This window comes from Perca fluviatilis, chromosome 20 (genome assembly GCF_010015445.1).
Source record: "Perca fluviatilis chromosome 20, GENO_Pfluv_1.0, whole genome shotgun sequence".
Classification (NCBI taxonomy): Eukaryota; Metazoa; Chordata; class Actinopteri; order Perciformes; family Percidae; genus Perca; species Perca fluviatilis.
Genome location: NC_053131.1, coordinates 26815234 through 26833388, shown reverse-complemented (window position 1 = coordinate 26833388; position 18155 = coordinate 26815234). Strand labels below are relative to the sequence as shown.

At 41.5% G+C, this 18155-nt stretch overlaps 1 protein-coding gene across 2 annotated transcripts; it reads right to left on the bottom strand.

Annotated features, from left to right (window-relative positions):
- Positions 1 to 953: 953 nt before the first annotated feature.
- Positions 954 to 17914, bottom strand: LOC120549312 (F-box only protein 33). Of its 2 annotated transcripts, none has more exons than XR_005637370.1 (7): positions 17355 to 17914; positions 14792 to 14902; positions 12313 to 12473; positions 11902 to 12110; positions 11400 to 11697; positions 9783 to 10157; positions 954 to 6055 (listed from the first exon to the last, which is right to left on the bottom strand). XR_005637370.1 is itself a non-coding variant. In XM_039786139.1 (7 exons), exons 1-6 carry the CDS (start codon positions 17789 to 17791, stop codon positions 9892 to 9894), a joined length of 1482 nt encoding a protein of 493 aa, XP_039642073.1. In that variant the 5' UTR covers positions 17792 to 17914; the 3' UTR covers positions 954 to 7555; positions 9883 to 9891. The 2 variants fall into 2 exon arrangements, 1 of the variants encoding a protein (XP_039642073.1); XM_039786139.1 differs by having other exon boundaries at positions 954 to 7555; positions 9883 to 10157.
- Between the last annotated feature and the right edge of the window lie 241 nt (positions 17915 to 18155).

Genomic DNA, 18155 nt, shown 5'->3' with positions numbered 1-18155 from the left:
CCCAGATGTGAACAAGCTCTTTGTCTGAGCTCTGAACAAAGCAGGTAGCAAACTAAAATGATCAGTGAGCATTCGCTCTGTTGTGTCTGTGAAACAATATGGGCAAATATTTATATCATCAAGACGACTTAAAAATACGTAAATTAACGTAACATACGTAAAGATAAATAATTAGAAAGTGAATAGAGTTGCACATCTGTTCCACAGTTTTTAGGAGGTGGCTTTTGGCTGCACCATAGTTATTCTTATCTATGGCCTTCAGGTTTCTTTTTCCTGAATAAAACCTGTGATCATTGCTCACATGTAAATCCTCCACTTGAGCACCGAATGGCAAGATAAGGTAGCTCCATGGGGTGGGTGAGTACTGTAATAGGCTGCAGTTTCTCTCAATATTTCCTATTAATCTTAATTTTCTAAATCTTAATTATTTGTATCATGTCTTATATTTCTATCGATTAAAAGTGTGGGCAGGGCGAAAAGCATTATTCATCCTGCTTTGTAGCCATCAGTGTGCTTTTACTCGGTTGTTCGCTACCTCTCTCTTCCATTGACCTCCTCTTTCTCTGCTCATCACTAACCAGCAATTTCCCCTGTATTTCCAAATACCGTGTTGTCATGGTGACAGTGGTTGAATCTCATTTACATATGTGTTTTATGTTGCCCTCTTACTTAAAAAGGGGAAAGCCCTGCAGTGCCGGGAATGGGATGTGGTACCACTCCTTTCTGGAGTGTCGAGAATTCTATGAGAAGAGCTCATATTCTGTGTTTTCTCCTCATCAGTCTATTGTCTCTAACTATACATATACTATTTATGTATTGTACATTTTCCATGCTAAATAACCCTCTAAAAAACATTTTTTAAAACCCCAGGAGATTAAAGAATCGTATCGGCGTGTACCAAGCATGCTGCTGAAGCTGAAAACAGGAGGTAAACAAGACAATGGAACGCAAGCAACGTTTTAATGTTTTTATTCACTGACTAAAAGAAGAGAAGCATTCATTCAACATTAATTCAAATCGACATTCGGCAGGTTGACCCCTCAAGTGTACGCCAGAGGTTTAACATGGAGGTTTGTAACGTGCCCCTCCCTTTTCTCCACAACAGAACCATGGATCAACACTGTTCTCTATGATAAAATCTGTCCCCACAGCTGGAGAGGACTCTTTCCCTGCACACTAAAATGAAAATCAGCTGGACAGGTTTCAAATCAGAGGTTTATATTATTTTAGTCTTCAATTTAAAGAGCAGTTTCACAGACGTAGATTAAGCCAAGTTCTCAACTAAAAAGGTTCTTATACATGGACAAATACAGGTACGTTTTATGGAGTGGAACTTTTCTTTGCTGTTTAGAACAAGTCTTAATCCATGCCTTTACTCGCACTCCCATGTTTGTAAAACTGTGAACAGATCAGATAATAAAGTGTTTAAGAAACAAATGAAATGCAATTAAAATATTCTACAGGTCATTGGAAATCCAGCTGTCCAGCTGTGTTTTGGGTTACATCTGGTTACAGAAAGAAGGTAAAACCCACTGCTAATGTGCTCACTTTAACAAACACAATCACACAGGAACATAACGCTCAGAATGTTCAACATTAAGGATGGTAAACCCATTTTCGCAAAAAAATGACAAAAAAACACAACAACATAGCTTCTGATTTACAAAGTCTGTGTGATTTTATAATATACTTCATGTTCATAAATTGAACCCGGACATGTGTTGCATAAGATTATACCATGGTAATGCATCATTGATACCTAATACAAATATGCACTGTGTGATTTTATATATATCTATTTATATAGTTTATATTTCTTCCTCTATGGTTTTCTTAAGACGTAGCCGGGCGCTGTCAGCACTGCTCGTGCCCCTTTGTGGCCACAAGTAAGACTGCTGTTATTGCAAACTGTCCTGATTTTAAACAAATGCACAACATTCGTACCACGATAAAACTGGGGCCGTCTAGCCAGTCTCACAGAGACCAAGAGTGAGCCCGCCGTCACCGCTGCTGTCGCTGGGCTGGCTGACCAGAATCAAAAGATCTTAAAACTAAATGATAAAGATTTCATAAATCATCATAAGGCCAAGTATTGTCATTGCAAGTTCTTATTAGTTTACGTCTTCAATACTACTGCGTGGCAGTGAGAAAAAGAAAAACTAAACGTAAAAACTGAAGGAAAAAAATAAAAAACTAATAGAGAAGAGTGTGGATTATATGCATTCCTCTTGCATAGTTGTGCGGCTGGACTGGGCAGCAGGCCTGCCTGCCTGGCTAATTAGGAGGTTTGGCTCTCCAGACTTGACAAGAAAGACTTTGTTTAGCAGCCAGAAACATCAGAGCCATGGTAGCTGAAACCTTAATGAAGATAGTTGGCTGACACTGAGCATGAATATCTATCAGTTCCTTGATATAGCCAGCGGCTACACCAACGTCCAGGGTATGCACCACAGCTACTGACAGAGTTTGGCCAGGTTATGCTTTCATTGCTTTCAGTGCCATTTTTTTTTGTTTCTTCTCTAGAAATACAATGTGGCGAAAGTGTAAAATAAGTCCCGTTAATATCACCGTTATGCTAAGATCATCATCATCATAAGCTGGCTGGAAAATTAGTTTTAGTGTCAGCTATGGCTGAAATGGAGAATTCCAACTTTCTCTAAGGCTCTCAATGTGGCTAATGGCCTTGCTCTGTGTGAACCTCCCCTTTACTGACAATATACGTAGCCTTATACACATCTAGCTATATCTGTTACACAGGACTGATTTTATATCAGTGCAATGCACATCCAGTGTTTTTTCCTAAGTTACAGAAACAATTGTCAGGGTGTTAATGAGATTCTTCACATTGCTGTAGGAGTCCAGCCCTATGTGAGCTTATTCAATGTCTGGTAGTAGTCCGTGGTCTTAGCATTTAGGTAAAAACATAAAACAAACAGGAAGCATCTGAAATCTCACATTGTGATGAGGAAACCCTGTCTATTAATGGTAATCCCTTCAAAAACATGTTTTAGGCATCTTACTACCTCTTTTCTACAGATATTTTAAGTATAGTTTCACAACATTGCAAACATACAGAAAGTCAACATTACAAACTCTCAAGTTGGCATAGAGTCTGAGCAACGATTAAAGTGGAAATGAAACCATAATGTCAGATGTGCGTCTGCTTGTGGCTGTGAGCCTGTTTAGACTGACGCAGCTCTGACACAGTCGGCTGCTTTGGTACTAAAATAGCACACGCTGGTCGCTCACACATCTGTCCATGTCAATGCTATTACTATTGGCTATTGAGTATTAGCACCCAACTCTTTGTAATGTATATGGGGCCTGGTAGCACAGATGTACCCAGATCCCTGTATATCTACAGCGCTGCAATCACAACAGTTTTAATAAGCTGTCAAGTCCAACGGTCTCAGATGGAGTACATTAGAGGGCAGCTATGTGGATTCAATTACCCATCAGGCCACAGGGGTCCTGATTTCTTCCAGGATTTCTCTATGAATGCATATAAAGAGCACAGAAAAACAAACAAAAACAAAATATAAACTGGTCAAAAGGGCAGATATAACTGGCTGCGACCGTATCAATGTACAGTAACTGCTGGTAATGGTCTCCTGAATAACTGGACGCCTCATCTCGCCTCTGGAGCCTTCAAACCATTCAGTTTAAATGGTAGAACTCGTTAAAAGTAAGGCTCTGCGAGCACAGATCCGTCTTTCTGTGTGCACACAGTGCAGTATAGTCATACACAAACCTCCCTCTCTGCATATGGTGTATAAATAAGTCCAGCCCAGACTCAAGGTGCCCCTGTGTATCCATGGGGATTATGTACCGTCACTTCTGTGTGCATTCATGTGTATACTAAATACGCAGACACAACCCTCCTCTTACTGTATTGTGATGTTTTTTAATCTGGCACATTGATTCAATGGGTGAAACCAACTTTTTTTTGTAAAAAGAGAAGCTAGTCCTTATGTTTAGCACACAGTCAGTGTAAGTTGCTTTCACACCTGTGACCTTTTGTGTACCGGACACAAAAGGCCGCAAAATGCCCTCAGGATGCTGAAGCATCAAGTGAAAGCAGATCTTGGCATTGCAGAAACATCTTAGAAACAGACCTTTGAAAGAATGGACACACTTTAAATAACCACTTCTAAATGGTATCACACCTCCACTCGGTCAGACCAACTGGTAATCTGGTGTCCCTTCAAAAAAAAACAAAAAAAAACAGACCAACTTATTCAAAGTAAAAAAAAAAAAAAAAGTCTATATTTATATAGAGTCTAATTTTCATGTGGACACTTTAGCCTTGCAGATGGCAGATGGCCTGAGCGACCCCCAAGTGGAATGTCCTGTTCCTAGCAGATCTCTAGCAGCAAATCACTTTCCAGCTCCAAAAGCCTGGGACTAAACACTTCCCATCAAATTTGACCTTGGCCACGGGCTTGCCGTGCAACATATCAGATCAGGCACGCTGGCATGTGTCCCAGCTGGGAGGCTACAATCTGTCAGAAAGTAGCTTCAGGAAGCATCCGAGGGAATGTTTAGTCCCTGACGTGTTCTGAGATTTAACCAAACTCCTCGCCTTAAGTTTTACATTCACTCACTCCTCACAGTGAAACAGGAGATGGGGAACAAGAAAAAAAAAAAATAAAATAAAATAAGAGAGAGGGGGAGCAATATGGTGGCCAGACCTCTCTGCTTCAGCCTCTGTCACACTTTAGAAGCATACTGCGCTGGACTAGAAAGGCCTTGCTTTGCTCTATGATGCCTCAGCAACATGCAGTGTGTAGACCCTGAGTGCAATTCACAGATAGGAATTTGGCCACATTGTACAAGCTGTGCTACAACGCTGCTTACCTTCAGTAAGTAACATATGTTGGTTATACATGTCCAACTGCGCCTCCCTTAACACACATTCTACACAGCTAGTGTGAAATCCTACATTTTCTTAACATAGGGTGCAGCCACTAACACAACATTGGCCAAATGTTTGCGCGCAGGTCTGCTTTGGTCTCTTTTCACGCCAACCACAGGACGAGACTGTTGACATTTGACCTGGTCCAGCACAGTATGGTCCATAGTATATCAACAGCAAATAAATGTCGGAGGAGAAAAGTATTAGAAGGAGGTGTAGAGTAGGAAAGAATACTGGACCAGCCTCCTGCCGGTGTGCGTGTACATGGGCACTTCAGATAGACTTGTGTCTGGGTTAAGTTTGTTCCACTGTGGTCTTTGGCAGCTTAAAAACACAACAAGGGAGGAGAACAGATCCAGTGACTCCTACTATTCATATAAGTGAGCTAGAGGCCTGAGCTTTTGTAACTTTCCCTCCTCCTCCTCTTTTTGAAAACTGATTGTACCCTGAGAACAAAGGATTTTCTGTTGCGGTTTCCTGCTGCAGTAGAAGTGATAAGACTATACTGCTGAACATGAGCAAGCCCCCACTTCAATACACACACTTGCATGCAGAGAACATGACGGCTGCGCTACTGACAACTTGTTCACACACACAGTCAAACCCATCTTATTTACACACTACTATTGGGTACACTTTTCAAAGCTTACATGTAAACGTGCTCAGGAAATACAGGCACGCTCCAAGAGAAAATAAAAAGCATGTGTGCTGAAACATGTTCAGAAACCCTAGCTACTATAGCTTCTAATGCGGCTTCCCTAAAGAGTGAACTAACAATCACAGCAACAACTACAAACACAAAGCTAATAACTTGGGGAGAGCAGAGGTTTGAAAAGCAGTAAGACTCCAGAAGCTTTCAGGCACAAGATGGCTCAATGGTTGGCGTTCAGCGATGATACAAAGAGATCAGGGAGAAGTCATTTTTCCACCGATCGTAGTCTTTAAAATGCTATGCCATACAGTGACCATGTTTGTCGTTCATTTTGCCAAACTCTATGCGAGTGTAAAGTTGTTTGCCTATCAGCATTGGCTTACTGGCAGATCTTTGTCTCACCTCTTCTCTCCTTGCGAGGACAACACAGAGCTCGTTCCACACCGTCTTCACTAACATTTTGGTGTCTATTGGTGAAGAAACAAAACCTAACAGAATAAAAAAAAGATAAATAAAAAAAAAATAAGACATTGTTTTGCAGTTCCTTTCTGCTCTCATGCATATTGTCTTTATAATCTCTCATCTTTCTCTGCACTTTTCGGATTATGAAATATGTCTATAAATTGCAAATTGTCAAAACATTAACTTTTGATAAAGAATTTCTCCCGGAGCCTCCATAAAGGAAGACTTTTTCCTAAGTGTATGGGAGTGAAATGTATGATTAGAACAGCACTTTATATACATTATCCAAATGGGAATATTATAGTTAAATGAAAATGTTATCCTGCTCAAGCGGACCATAGTCTGAGAATAACCACACAGCCAATCCCCTTTTATTCTGGGCAAAAACAATTTGGCCAGCCCAAACAGTGCGATCTGAAATCTAGTGTGGAGCCAATAACGTGTGGGGACTTGAGAAGACCTGTGGTGGGTGAGGGTGGAGTTTGTAAAATCAGCTCTTTAAAATAAGTTGTTAGTAAAAATCTATTTGCTCCGCTCAGGTGACCCTGTAGTTTGAAATTACATTCTACAGTAGATTGCCATCATTTTTCCCTCCTTATCAGGCGATGCCTATACACAATACAAACAGCTTAAATCTCTCACATAAAAGAGCAAAGATGAGCTCTAAAAAAAAAAAAAAAAAAAAAATAAATAAATGAAATGAGAGGAACAATTAGGAGGAGGGGAGGAAGAAAATGAGATAAAAAAAACAAACATATTTTGGTCTGAATGTGTTACGTTGGTATGGCTATCCCCTCTGGAGTGTTTGAGTGTGCAGCTCTATATACAGCCACAGACAGCCTGAGATATGGACCAAGGACTAGAGAGATCATCATGGCTAAACCAGCAAGGTCCATTAACAGACGAGCAAACATTTGGTAACCACTGGGACCAATTCACTCTGAACCTAGCAAAGTGCTGGCACATTGTATAACTCAGGATCCATATAAGTCCATGAAAAAAGAAAAAAAAAAAATCGCTCAATCTTGTAAACTACAGACCTTGATACGGACCTTCACAGTCGGCAGTGCCATTGCACAGACCTCTAAAGCGCCATGGTGTGCAAAACAAGTGAGCCATTTGGGAGGGTAACTTTCCTAACAATGGCTAGTTGGCAGCATTTACTTATGCATGTTATAGGTGCTCTAAAGCCCAACCCGACACTCAACTCGGCTCAAGAAATGCCTTAATAAGACACTGGTCTACCACAGCTGTCATTAATAACTGTTCAGTAGTCACAACAACCACTGGAGCGTCAGATGTAACCATTCTTGGCCCAGTTATCCACTGGTCATACTCACAATTAGGTTTGTGTGGAGCACAGGATATTTGGTCAACAATGCCTGCCAAGGGCCCTGAGCGTTGACATGCTTGTACTTCCACAGAGCCTGAATAACATTTATTTCATTTATAAATTTTGGCCCAGCAGGTCCATCGACAGCATGGATTTCCTTCGCTCCACAGCCGCTCTCTGTCCTCCACAACATCTACTGGAGATATAAAACATGTGCAATGAGCAGACTTGTTTCGCCATTCTTTAGTCTATCAACCTTAATCTTTGAAAACAAATGTATATGATTAAGTTTACTGATCCCCCCCAAACCAAGGTGGAGCGAGGGTTTATCAGATGGCAAGATAAACATCATTAATAACAACAACAACAACTGTATCCAGAAAACAAGGGGCTGTTTTCAAGGCAACTGTGACTCAAGAGGAAAAACAAAACCAAAAACAACGACGACAATATCTCACACTAACTGATTGTTTTACAAACTGTACTCGACATTATCACCACCGCTGTCCTGGTCATAGTGATGTTTAAAAGCCTACCTGAGACTGACAGAGAATATTTTTCGTCACAGTAATACGCCAAAGGTTTTGACCCAAAGCCTCGTTGTGCTGTAGGTGCCACTTGTACCCAGTCTTGGCTGTCAGTGGAACCCATGTCCAAATGCATTTATTCAGTAGCCGTGACTGTTCTGAGGCAAATATAGCTATACAGGCCTTCAATATAAAACAATAACCCTGGCCAACAGAATGAGAGTGTAGTTACATTCAGTGCATCATTTTCTTTCGAAAACACAAAATCCGCCATTGACAGAAAACTACTTCCTGCATTGCTGGCATGGTTTTGTTTGCATGGCCACACCAAGAATTTGGACGTAGCGCCATTATATATAATATATTTTTTTTTTTTTTTTTTTTTTTTATATATATATATATATATATATATATAATTATGGATTGAAAACCCATTTCCTCTTCAGAATAATGCAGAACTATTTGTAGGTTTTTTTTAATCTCAGAGCCCTTCATATTATGAGGCATACTCCTTTTCTTTGACTCGATGACTTCTTTTCTTTGACTCAAATCAATTTTAATACAAAGAAAGGGCTCTGGAACCATTGATACCAGTCAGAAAGTCTTGACCTCTAATTGAGAGCAAAAGCAGCTATATCCTATATCCCGTAAATAGAATAGAAAAAAAATATGCAAACATTTACTACCAGCTCATTACAGAACAAAATAGAACAGAGCGGGGGAGGGGGTGTTGTATTGTGACAGGCTGCGTTTTATAGTTCGGCGCTGAATGTCAGTCGGAAGACGAAGCTCCCTAGTTAATCAACTAGCAAGGTTTCCCGAAAAGTCGACAAGTGAGCTGGGTGGGAAATGTGCCGGCTGCAAGCATGTAACAATATTCTCCATTACACCATCAGTAAGGTGCTCAAAATCCTTAATATAACCACTGATCCGAGCCACAGCACTGACATGGTTGTTGCTAAACACAGCATTACAACTGATTAGCACCTGCCACAGTCAGCCACATCGCAGTGGAGATTCCCACCCTGCTGCCAAGGCTCTCGAACTAGTGGACAAGTGCAAAAGGTGCTCTGTCAGAGCAACAGAAGAAGCAGCTATGGTTGTGTTACCCAGGAAGCGATTGATAGGTTAGTTTACAAACTCCAACCTTTGCTAGAGTTGAGCAGACAGACCGACACAGAGCAGAGGTTTAAAAAAAAAAAAACACGTTCACAACGCAGCCCCAAATCCCACCGGTCCATCACTCAACCCGCCTGCATGTCCTGTTCTCGCGGTTAGCAAGATAATCATAATAATAATAATATATCTGTATTTAAATACACACAAAGCCTATACAGGCAAGGGAACCACCACACAGGAAAACAAGATTATACACAGAGCAGGGAGAGATGATCAGTCAAAGAAATCAAAGTTACATCATACAGAGGCTCTGGAGGTTATTACGGTGAAGGGGAGACATCAAGCTCTGACGACTTTTCGATCAAGACCAGACCAGACTGGGCCATGCCAGACAAGAGGGCATTTGAAGCAGCACGAGTACGAGTGACCCATTTTGGCAGACAAATAAAAAAATGGTTCATGACTCAAGTCTTGTCTGTGGTCAGGGACCACAGAGTGGTATGACTTCTAACTGAATGAATATCCAGTTTTAAAAGGGATATTCTTAAATTGGAAAATCGATTTAAAACATCAATGATTTTATCTGTTTTTCCAAGACACTGGCTAACTAGATAATCAGGAGGCAAAACAGGGAATCATTTGGAAAATGGTAGGACTTGATTGTATGCTAAAACCCCCGTGAAAGAAACAAAAAATAAAAGTAAAAATAAAATCAAATCAGCTCACATAAATGATACTCATAGATTGTTTTAAGATCCAGTTTAGATTTCTCACTTAGGTCTGCTTTGGCCTGGTTTAGAGGTCTGAGTTGACTTGGACTTTGTTGGTCTGGACTGGTCTTGACACAGTTTAGGCTGTGATGTGTTGGACTTGCCATCCCTGCCTACATGCCCATGCTGAAGGCGTGCAGCTCGTGGTGGAAGTGATGGGTGGGTTCGGACAAAACCAGGCTGGAATCCAGGCAAGGGTGCCAGACACGGGCGAGGCCCAGAGAAACCTCCTTGACCAGGTTATGGACCGGGTCGCCATCCATGCACACTGCCTGGTCCGGATCAAAGTCGATGCTCTCCTCAGAGACGGTCAGGACGCGAAGGTTGGAGCCACGCAGCCGAGAGATGGCCACCAAATTATGGGCCCAAACGGTGTAACCTACAGAGAGAGATGGATTCAGGGAGGTGGACTAATCTTGCTAAGAATAAAGGATAAATAATGAATATTATATACAGTACAGCGTTACACTCAACATACCCTTAGACATAATATAAGATGATATAATGGTTGCAAATTTACACTCCTTAGGAATGGGATTCTCTTCGGTCACTTATCATTTCCTCATCTCATATAGTTGCCTAGATGGAACTTTGACCTAATTCTATACAAACACAATGCCTGTAAATGGCAGTTGAATGCACTGACAATATTAATTGCAATATCTCAACCAACTGCTGTGCAGTATTTGAAAACATATCAAACATGTTGTTAGAGATTTTGCTCCCTACCAGGACACTGCTATACCACAGACATTGAGCAAGCGTTGAAACTTCCTTATTTAAAACTTTTACATTAAAAATGGATGTAACGATGTGTTATGTTGAAGATGTCTCACATAGTGACAAACCCACAGATTCTAACCACCAACTCTGCATTTATCCTCAGCTCATTGTTTTGCTGCTAGCAACCTCACTGCCTGGTTCACTCTTTTTTTTTGCTACTTTTTTTTTTTCAAAACCCAGCACCAAACCAGACAAAGTTAGTGACTAATTGTGAACAGCTAACAAGCTACACAATTGTTCCCAGGAGTTGGTATAGAGCAAAACGGTGCGATCAGGAGAGTGAATATTGGACTTAAATCCATCATGTGGCCAGAAACACAACTTTCTGCGTTTACAGTTTCTTGTATTGCCCCTTAGTTGCCAACAAATTCATTTATTTAGGTTAAATTTTAAGCTTAACGTGATAGTGGCTATCTATGGCCAGCCATGGTTGCATCTTGTTTAGAAAAAAGAACTACTGTAAGAGTCATTGTCTTGAGTTACCACAAGTACAATTAATGATGCCTCTGAAAATAAGCACTTCAATTCTGTAAAGTTTCGATTTCCTTAAAGCAAAGCAGAGCACTTTTGCTAACCACACGTGAACGTAAAAACTAGGTATCACCAACAGAACTGGAATTGATATATCGTAGTAGCAACATGTAGGTTTTAAAGTTTTTCTTGGCTTCCAACCCATTGTCAGATTACTCCAATCAAGCCTGAGTCAATTTATATACTACCACTACTATACTAACCACTACAACCACTTGCGTTTGTCATCATAAGGATGGCCCAGCACTGATCAGAATTAACCTGATGTCACGTACTGTACATCCCCGAAACAACAAGCTGAACTCACCATGTATCACCAGTACAGCCAGCTGAGTACATCTCCATGCCAAGAGGACCAACGGGTCTTCGTTCCGATTGATGCTGAGGTCAGGGAAGTCGGGGTCATCCCTCAGGAGCAGGAAGTGAGTCAGCGTCTTGTTGTACTGCTGGGAAATGAGCTCCAACGTGGCATCAGTCACCAGTGTGCTGTAACTGTCGAGGTGGAGGCGCTCCAGAGGGAGGCTAGGCTTTAGGACCCCGAGGAGCTCTGAGCTGTTGACCTCCAGGGCCATGACGTACACTCGCAGGTTGGCACTAACACGAATCTGGGGGAGGATCAGGCAAACTTGACTGATGTACACATGAAGACTTGGGAAAAAAAAAAAAAAGGCTAACTGTAACTGCCGTTTCATTAACATACGGCATTTCAAACACACTTATCTTTTCATTATATAAGGCAAGAGGTTGCCCTGGAATAACTCTAGAAGAGGGCCAACAAGACTGAGAAACAAAGATACACGTTGCATTACCAGTGCCTTCCAATCGTCCTCTGTAGCGGTCCCTTCTAATGGTTTGAACTCCAGGGCGGCGCCATTGAGCAGCAGGGAGATGCGATGCAGTGGAGTTCGGCGTGGAGATGCCAGCAGACCACAAAGCTCAGATGTGAAATCAGAGAAATCCAGAGCCAGAGAATGAAGATTAGATAGACGATCCAACTCGGATGGCGAGATGAGGGGACCTGAGGGAAATTCAGGAGTGATTACAAGTTGTACAAACATACTACCAACATGTACTACAATGACTACTTGTGTCGTTATCTATGGGTTCAACTGTTAAGGATTTGCACCAATACAACCCAATTTCCATTTGTTTTTAATTGAAGCTGCTACTGCATTTACACAGTTACAGACAAACATTTCCAGAAACACACCAGCACATACCCAGCTGGTGGTCCAGTAAACTGAGGTGCTGCAGGGTCTCGGCTGAAGGATTTGACAGGCAGGCCAAGGAGCAGGGAGTCACCAGACCCAGCATGAAACTACAGGACAACCACCGGAGCTGCCTGCTGTTAGACAACAACTCCATGAACAACTGCTGGACTCTGCAGAGCACAGTGGAGGAAAAGAGAGGGTGGAAGACAATTACCAGCATGAACACAGCTTCCTTCAAGTTAAATTAAAGTTAAGACACCACGGGAGCAGTGCATGCCAGTTCAAATGAAATTTAAGACAAATTTCATCCTAAAAATAAACCTGAAGTGAGGAAGGAAAAACAGCCTCAATATACATTTGTGGAAAGAGAAAGATAGGTCCTAAAAAGCAGAAGATGGATGGTATGAACATCGGAATTAATATGATGCCTCCCACCTCACTACCACTGAGTTTCAAAACAAACCCACACTGGTTACCATGAATGAGAAATACTGTACTGGGATTTCAAAAGGGAAAAGCCATCAAAATTGACAATGATCTGTATACTCAGTGTTTCCTCTATGTCGATTTGGAAATGGCGGCCCGCCACGCCAAAATTTCTGCCGCCACGGTATCAGAAATAGGGCAGACGTACAATGTAGTTGCGGTTGCCTTTTAAAAATGATCCTGCCTGTTGGAAAGCCTGTCCACGCCCCCCACAGGTGGATGGCGATACTGCAATCTGATGTTGGTTGAGTAAGCGGCACTGCGCTTTGATGTCGAGAGGCAGACGACTTTTTATTTATTCCTTTTCTTCATTCTGTCTGGTTTGTGCGTTCGTGAGGAAAACGTGAGTAGCCTATTGTACATGTGGAGTTTGTTGCGTGACATCATGCAGGACAAATATACATCTGTATCTATTTAGATCGAAGTTATGGCAGGAGTTGAATGAAAGCCTTATTTTTTTCCTTTCTCCACGGCACACTCGTTAGGGTCTACTTAGCTAATCATCGCCGTTAATATTTGATAACGTCGGTTTATATCACACTGTGTGTGCTCTGAGTGTTTATATGTTAAAGTTAACATTTATAATATAGTGTAATATATGCGTAGTGTAGTAGAGTTTCACTGCCGACATAATGCACTCCCCGTTGTTTGTGTTGCAGCTTAGGGTCAGTTCCGTTTCATACGTAAAACATTTGTTGGGGGGGGAACAGACCTGCCCCCAGTGCTAAAAAAAATCCTAAAGGAAACACTGAGTATAGTGCGCTGGATTAATGGGCAGAGTATGTTGAAATCCCCAAATTGAGTATCCTGACATACTATACATGTACATATAGTGCACCATCAATATAGTAATATTACTATTATTAGGCCTAATGTCTACAAGTTAATGCGGAGATTATTTTCTCAGATTATAGAGCAGTGGCATGAACATTTTAAGATTTGACCACAGATTCTTAATATGTTCTAGTAGAGCCAATATCTGCTAATAAGCACGTTGACGTACTGGATTATAAAAAAAAAAAATTCTCAGTCTCTAAAGCATCTGTCCATGTTCAGAGACCGTGATCCACAGAGTCTGCTGCACCTTAGCAGCCTCGGCTACATTATTCATTCATACGTTAACAGTTTGTTGACAGAAAGCTGGACACACACAGTGAGCGTGTTTAATGTTGTGTGTCCTGATGTGTTGATGCTGGAGATGCTGTGTGCCTGCTGACTGGATTATGACAAACTACACATTTGCAAAATGTATTGTATGTAAACACCGTTTCCAATTCCAAACAAAAGTGCCAACAGTGCCATTTTGTAAATAATACTCTCCCACACCCACACAAACATCCATGCCAGTCATTAGCACCTTTCACACAAATTCTGCAATAGCGCCACAATGAAGGTCTGCCACTATGCTGGCTTTGTTTATTCACACAGAGGGACATGTCAGGCTTTAACCTAGCAATGTACATCCACTGGACTAAGGTCCAGATAACATTTAGGCTAGTGTCTATAAACATATCTGCCAATGAATGTAGATAAATTAAAAAGAAAAATGCTAATAAAAAGATAAATCGTCGTCAGACGATAAACGATGGCTTCCAAGATTGCATTCCCGGGCCAATGCGTTCCACCTCTTTTGCTCTCCACATGGACTCTTACTTTCACGCAACCAAAGCCCTCTCAATGGTAATCGGTCAATGCTACTCGGACTACAAACGGAATCCAGAGCGTTTCCTCATACCAAAATCTTTGGTCCCATTGCCTACAGATTCTAGCCTGGATGCCAGCCGAACTTAGCCCCGCCCACAACATTCAAGGTCGGGAAGTTCGCATTCTGACTAGAATCTGAGTATGACCATGTCAGGCTATGCAGATTCTGCATTCACATGAAGATATCTGGTTAGAGATTACAATGCAAGTAATCACTCTATGGAGAGAAACGAATACTGAATCTAACCATTTGACATTCAACAGAAAATTGCTTTTATATATACATAATCAGGCTTACTCATTGATCTTTTTGTCCCCCTGGTGAATTTGGTGCAGGTGGGAGCTGTCCAATAGTCCCTCCTGTTGGAGAACACACGTGTCTCCATACAGACTCAGCTTCCGCAGGTTTCTAGAGAGAGAGAGAGAGAGAGAGAAGAGAGAGAGAGAGAGAGAGAGAGAGAGAGAGAGAGAGAGAGAGAGAGAGAGATACAGAAAAGAAGACAAATTATTCAACAATACTAGATTGATTTATGTTAAGTAATTTTAGCAATATTTTTGAATGTTTTGACAGACAGTTAACAGGTATACATTAAAAACAGTTGTTTTTCTCTTGTGGTCGATTCCCATACAGACCTTTGAAATAAAATAAAAACTATGTGAAAGTTCTGCCTTCAACAAGAGTGGGCTTCAGTTATTTTCTTCAAAATTAAAACAATGGGAAAACATCAGTGTGCTGTGCTAGCATTACTGAGACATCTGTATCACAATAACAAAAGTATACCCCATTGCATTTTTGTCAGTATTCAAAGAACCAAACCTAGTCACATAACAATAATTTCAAAAGGATGTTTTTTTTGTCATCCGTTTACTCTGTCAACATTGTAAGTCATTACTAATGTAAGTTCTATATCTGGTTCTATCACATAAGGGGTGCTTGGAAATTTCAAACAAGCATCAGTAGCTAGAGCAGGGGTTAGGTTTAAGTATTTCTAATCCAAACAACGTCAGAATGGGAGTTATCTCTTACCTCCATCTAATCCAGCCCTGGTTCTATACGTTGCTGGGTTGTCTCCTATCAGGATAGAATTATTGCAACTATGCACTTTGCTGCAGTGCTGTCTAGAACCCTTTATATCCTGGTACCCAAAATAGATTGCCAACAATCAAGCAGCAGACTATAAGCCAAAAGGTGATGCTTTGAAAAGCAGGCAAGGTAGGCTTAGATATCACAATGCATCCAATTACATTCTTCCAAAGAGAAAGTTTGCATCTGTTTTGATAGCGATGTTTGGAAGATCACAGATGTTAAGTTGTGGGAAAGGATTCAACCACATGTATGCCGTGCAGCCACACATGACATAGGCCTACCTACAAGGTACTGTGTGCATTAGGTTTCCTGAAGCCCACTTCCTGTAAATCAGCTGAGAGCTAAGCTTTACTGCCTCTTCAGTGAAACCAACAGCAGTCTCATGTGCATCTACTTAGAGTGTGGAACCGCAAGTAAAGGAACAATAAGTTATCTATTCTCATTATCTTGTGTACCACACATGTACTAGTACCAGACAGTGGAGGTGGACCAATGTGAGCTGAATGAAAAACTCACTTTTCCTCACCTGATAACATGGGAGCTAAAGATCGATATGACAGCTGGCATTTGTCTTTATTAGTCGTCAACCGGTTTGAATTGAGAAACATGTCAAGTCAACATTTGTATTGCTGGTTTGTTTATGGCAGGCTGGAACTGCACAGGATCTGCAGTCATTCCTTTTTGGTTAACAGACTAGAGCAATTCCATAATACCTAATACTAATCTTCATGGCCTTCATATACAAGAATATCAGCATACTTTATCGTTTAACACCACATTTAAGAATCAAGCAGGTTGAATGCACAAACTGACATCTGGATGTAGTGAATGTTGTCACATTTCCAGAACAAATACGCAAAAACCTTAAAATCGTGTTAGAATTAGTATGCAGCACGGATCTGGGACACAGGCTAGGTCGTCAGTCGTTTTTATTTATTTAAAACCTCTCAGTGAGAACAAGTGAGACAACAGAAATTGTTTCAGCCCCCTCAGCAGAACTAAGACAGGAACTGCGCAGCATTGGACGGGTGCTATTTCAACACTACAAAGCACTGTAGAGAATAATAGAGAATGTGGGAGAAGGTATAATAGAGAGAAGCTCTGCACTGAAATCAGGAATCTTAACATTCAAAGTAACGCTTTACAGAACAGTAATTTCCACAGAAGAAATTAGCCAAGTGGCTAGATTTTATGTATAGATCACATATGTGATCCAACAGTATGCGACGACATACCAGAGCTAAATGTGACATACACTGTATATGTGTCTGTCTGTGCGTCAGTGCTGATATCAGCAAGTCACAGTCAACAATGCGTTCTCTAGCCACCACCAGTGCTGTATTGTATCTGCTGGTATGAAGACCCCAATGCAACAAAGAAAATAGAACTGGCAACAAAAGAAACGCAGACGAGCGTTTGACTTGACATTATCACTTAAGCAGACATCATACAGAACATCATATGATGACTGCAAATGTAAGACTGCAATAAAATACTGTCTGTTACCGTAGCTATATTAACAACGTCTTTAGAGATATTTAAGAGCCCGTGGGCTATTAACTCCACCGCAAAGACATGACCCTATTAACGTTACGTAACTCCGTCAGGGTTTGTTTATAGCTAACGTTAACTGAGCTAGCTAGCTAGCTGCTAGCTTACTGCGACGCACCAAATAATATGAAGTTACAAAAAAAAGGAGAGGGTATCATGCAAATTCCTGAAATTGAATAAAAACAAAACTCATAATGGGATTCTGGAGCAAATCCAAAGTTACCTGTTGTTGCGGATGCTGGAGAACACACACAACACCTGGTCCAAGTAGGTGGCCATGGCGTCTCTCCATCGCTGGGAGAGCTGCGGGTCGCTATCGGGCTGGTCCATCCTGGTGGACGACGGGTTGTTGTTGTTGAGCGGACTGAGGCAGCCTTCCACCGGTGCGAGTTCCAGTTGCAGCTCCCGCACGAAAGAACCGAATTTACGCATGAGGAACTCCAGCCTCGAGGTCTCCTCGGAGCTGGAGCCGCCGCCGTTACAACCACCACCTATCCGCAATTTGAGCTCGGTCCACAGCGCTGGGTAGAAGAGACACTCCCTCCATCGTGAACACACTGCCGAGGCCCGGAGCTTGTCTCGGTCGGACAGAAAGGAAAATATGTGGACGATAAGCTCGCTAGGCAAAGCCATGGCTCCGACACCCCCGCACAGAGCCATGGCGAGCTGAGAAAGCTGCTGGCCGAATACCAACTAGGTATGAAATAAATGTTGCAACCGTTTTTAAAAATCGGTGGTGCGAAAAGCTGCAACGCTTCTTCCACTCGTTGAAAACAAACCGTTTTTTTCAGCTTTGCCTTCAATACTATTGGACCGCACCACTCCTTTTCAACGCACGGGGAACAATCAATCCTCACAAACATTACAAAACAGCCTTTACCGGGACACGTGTCATAATTTATGTTTGGTAAAAATAGGATTTTATGTATTTAACCATATTAAGGCTATAGTGTACATTTCACCAGTTTTATGGCAATCAGTGATTACATCGCCTCGTTGTCAAATGAATGGTTTAGTCCTAAAG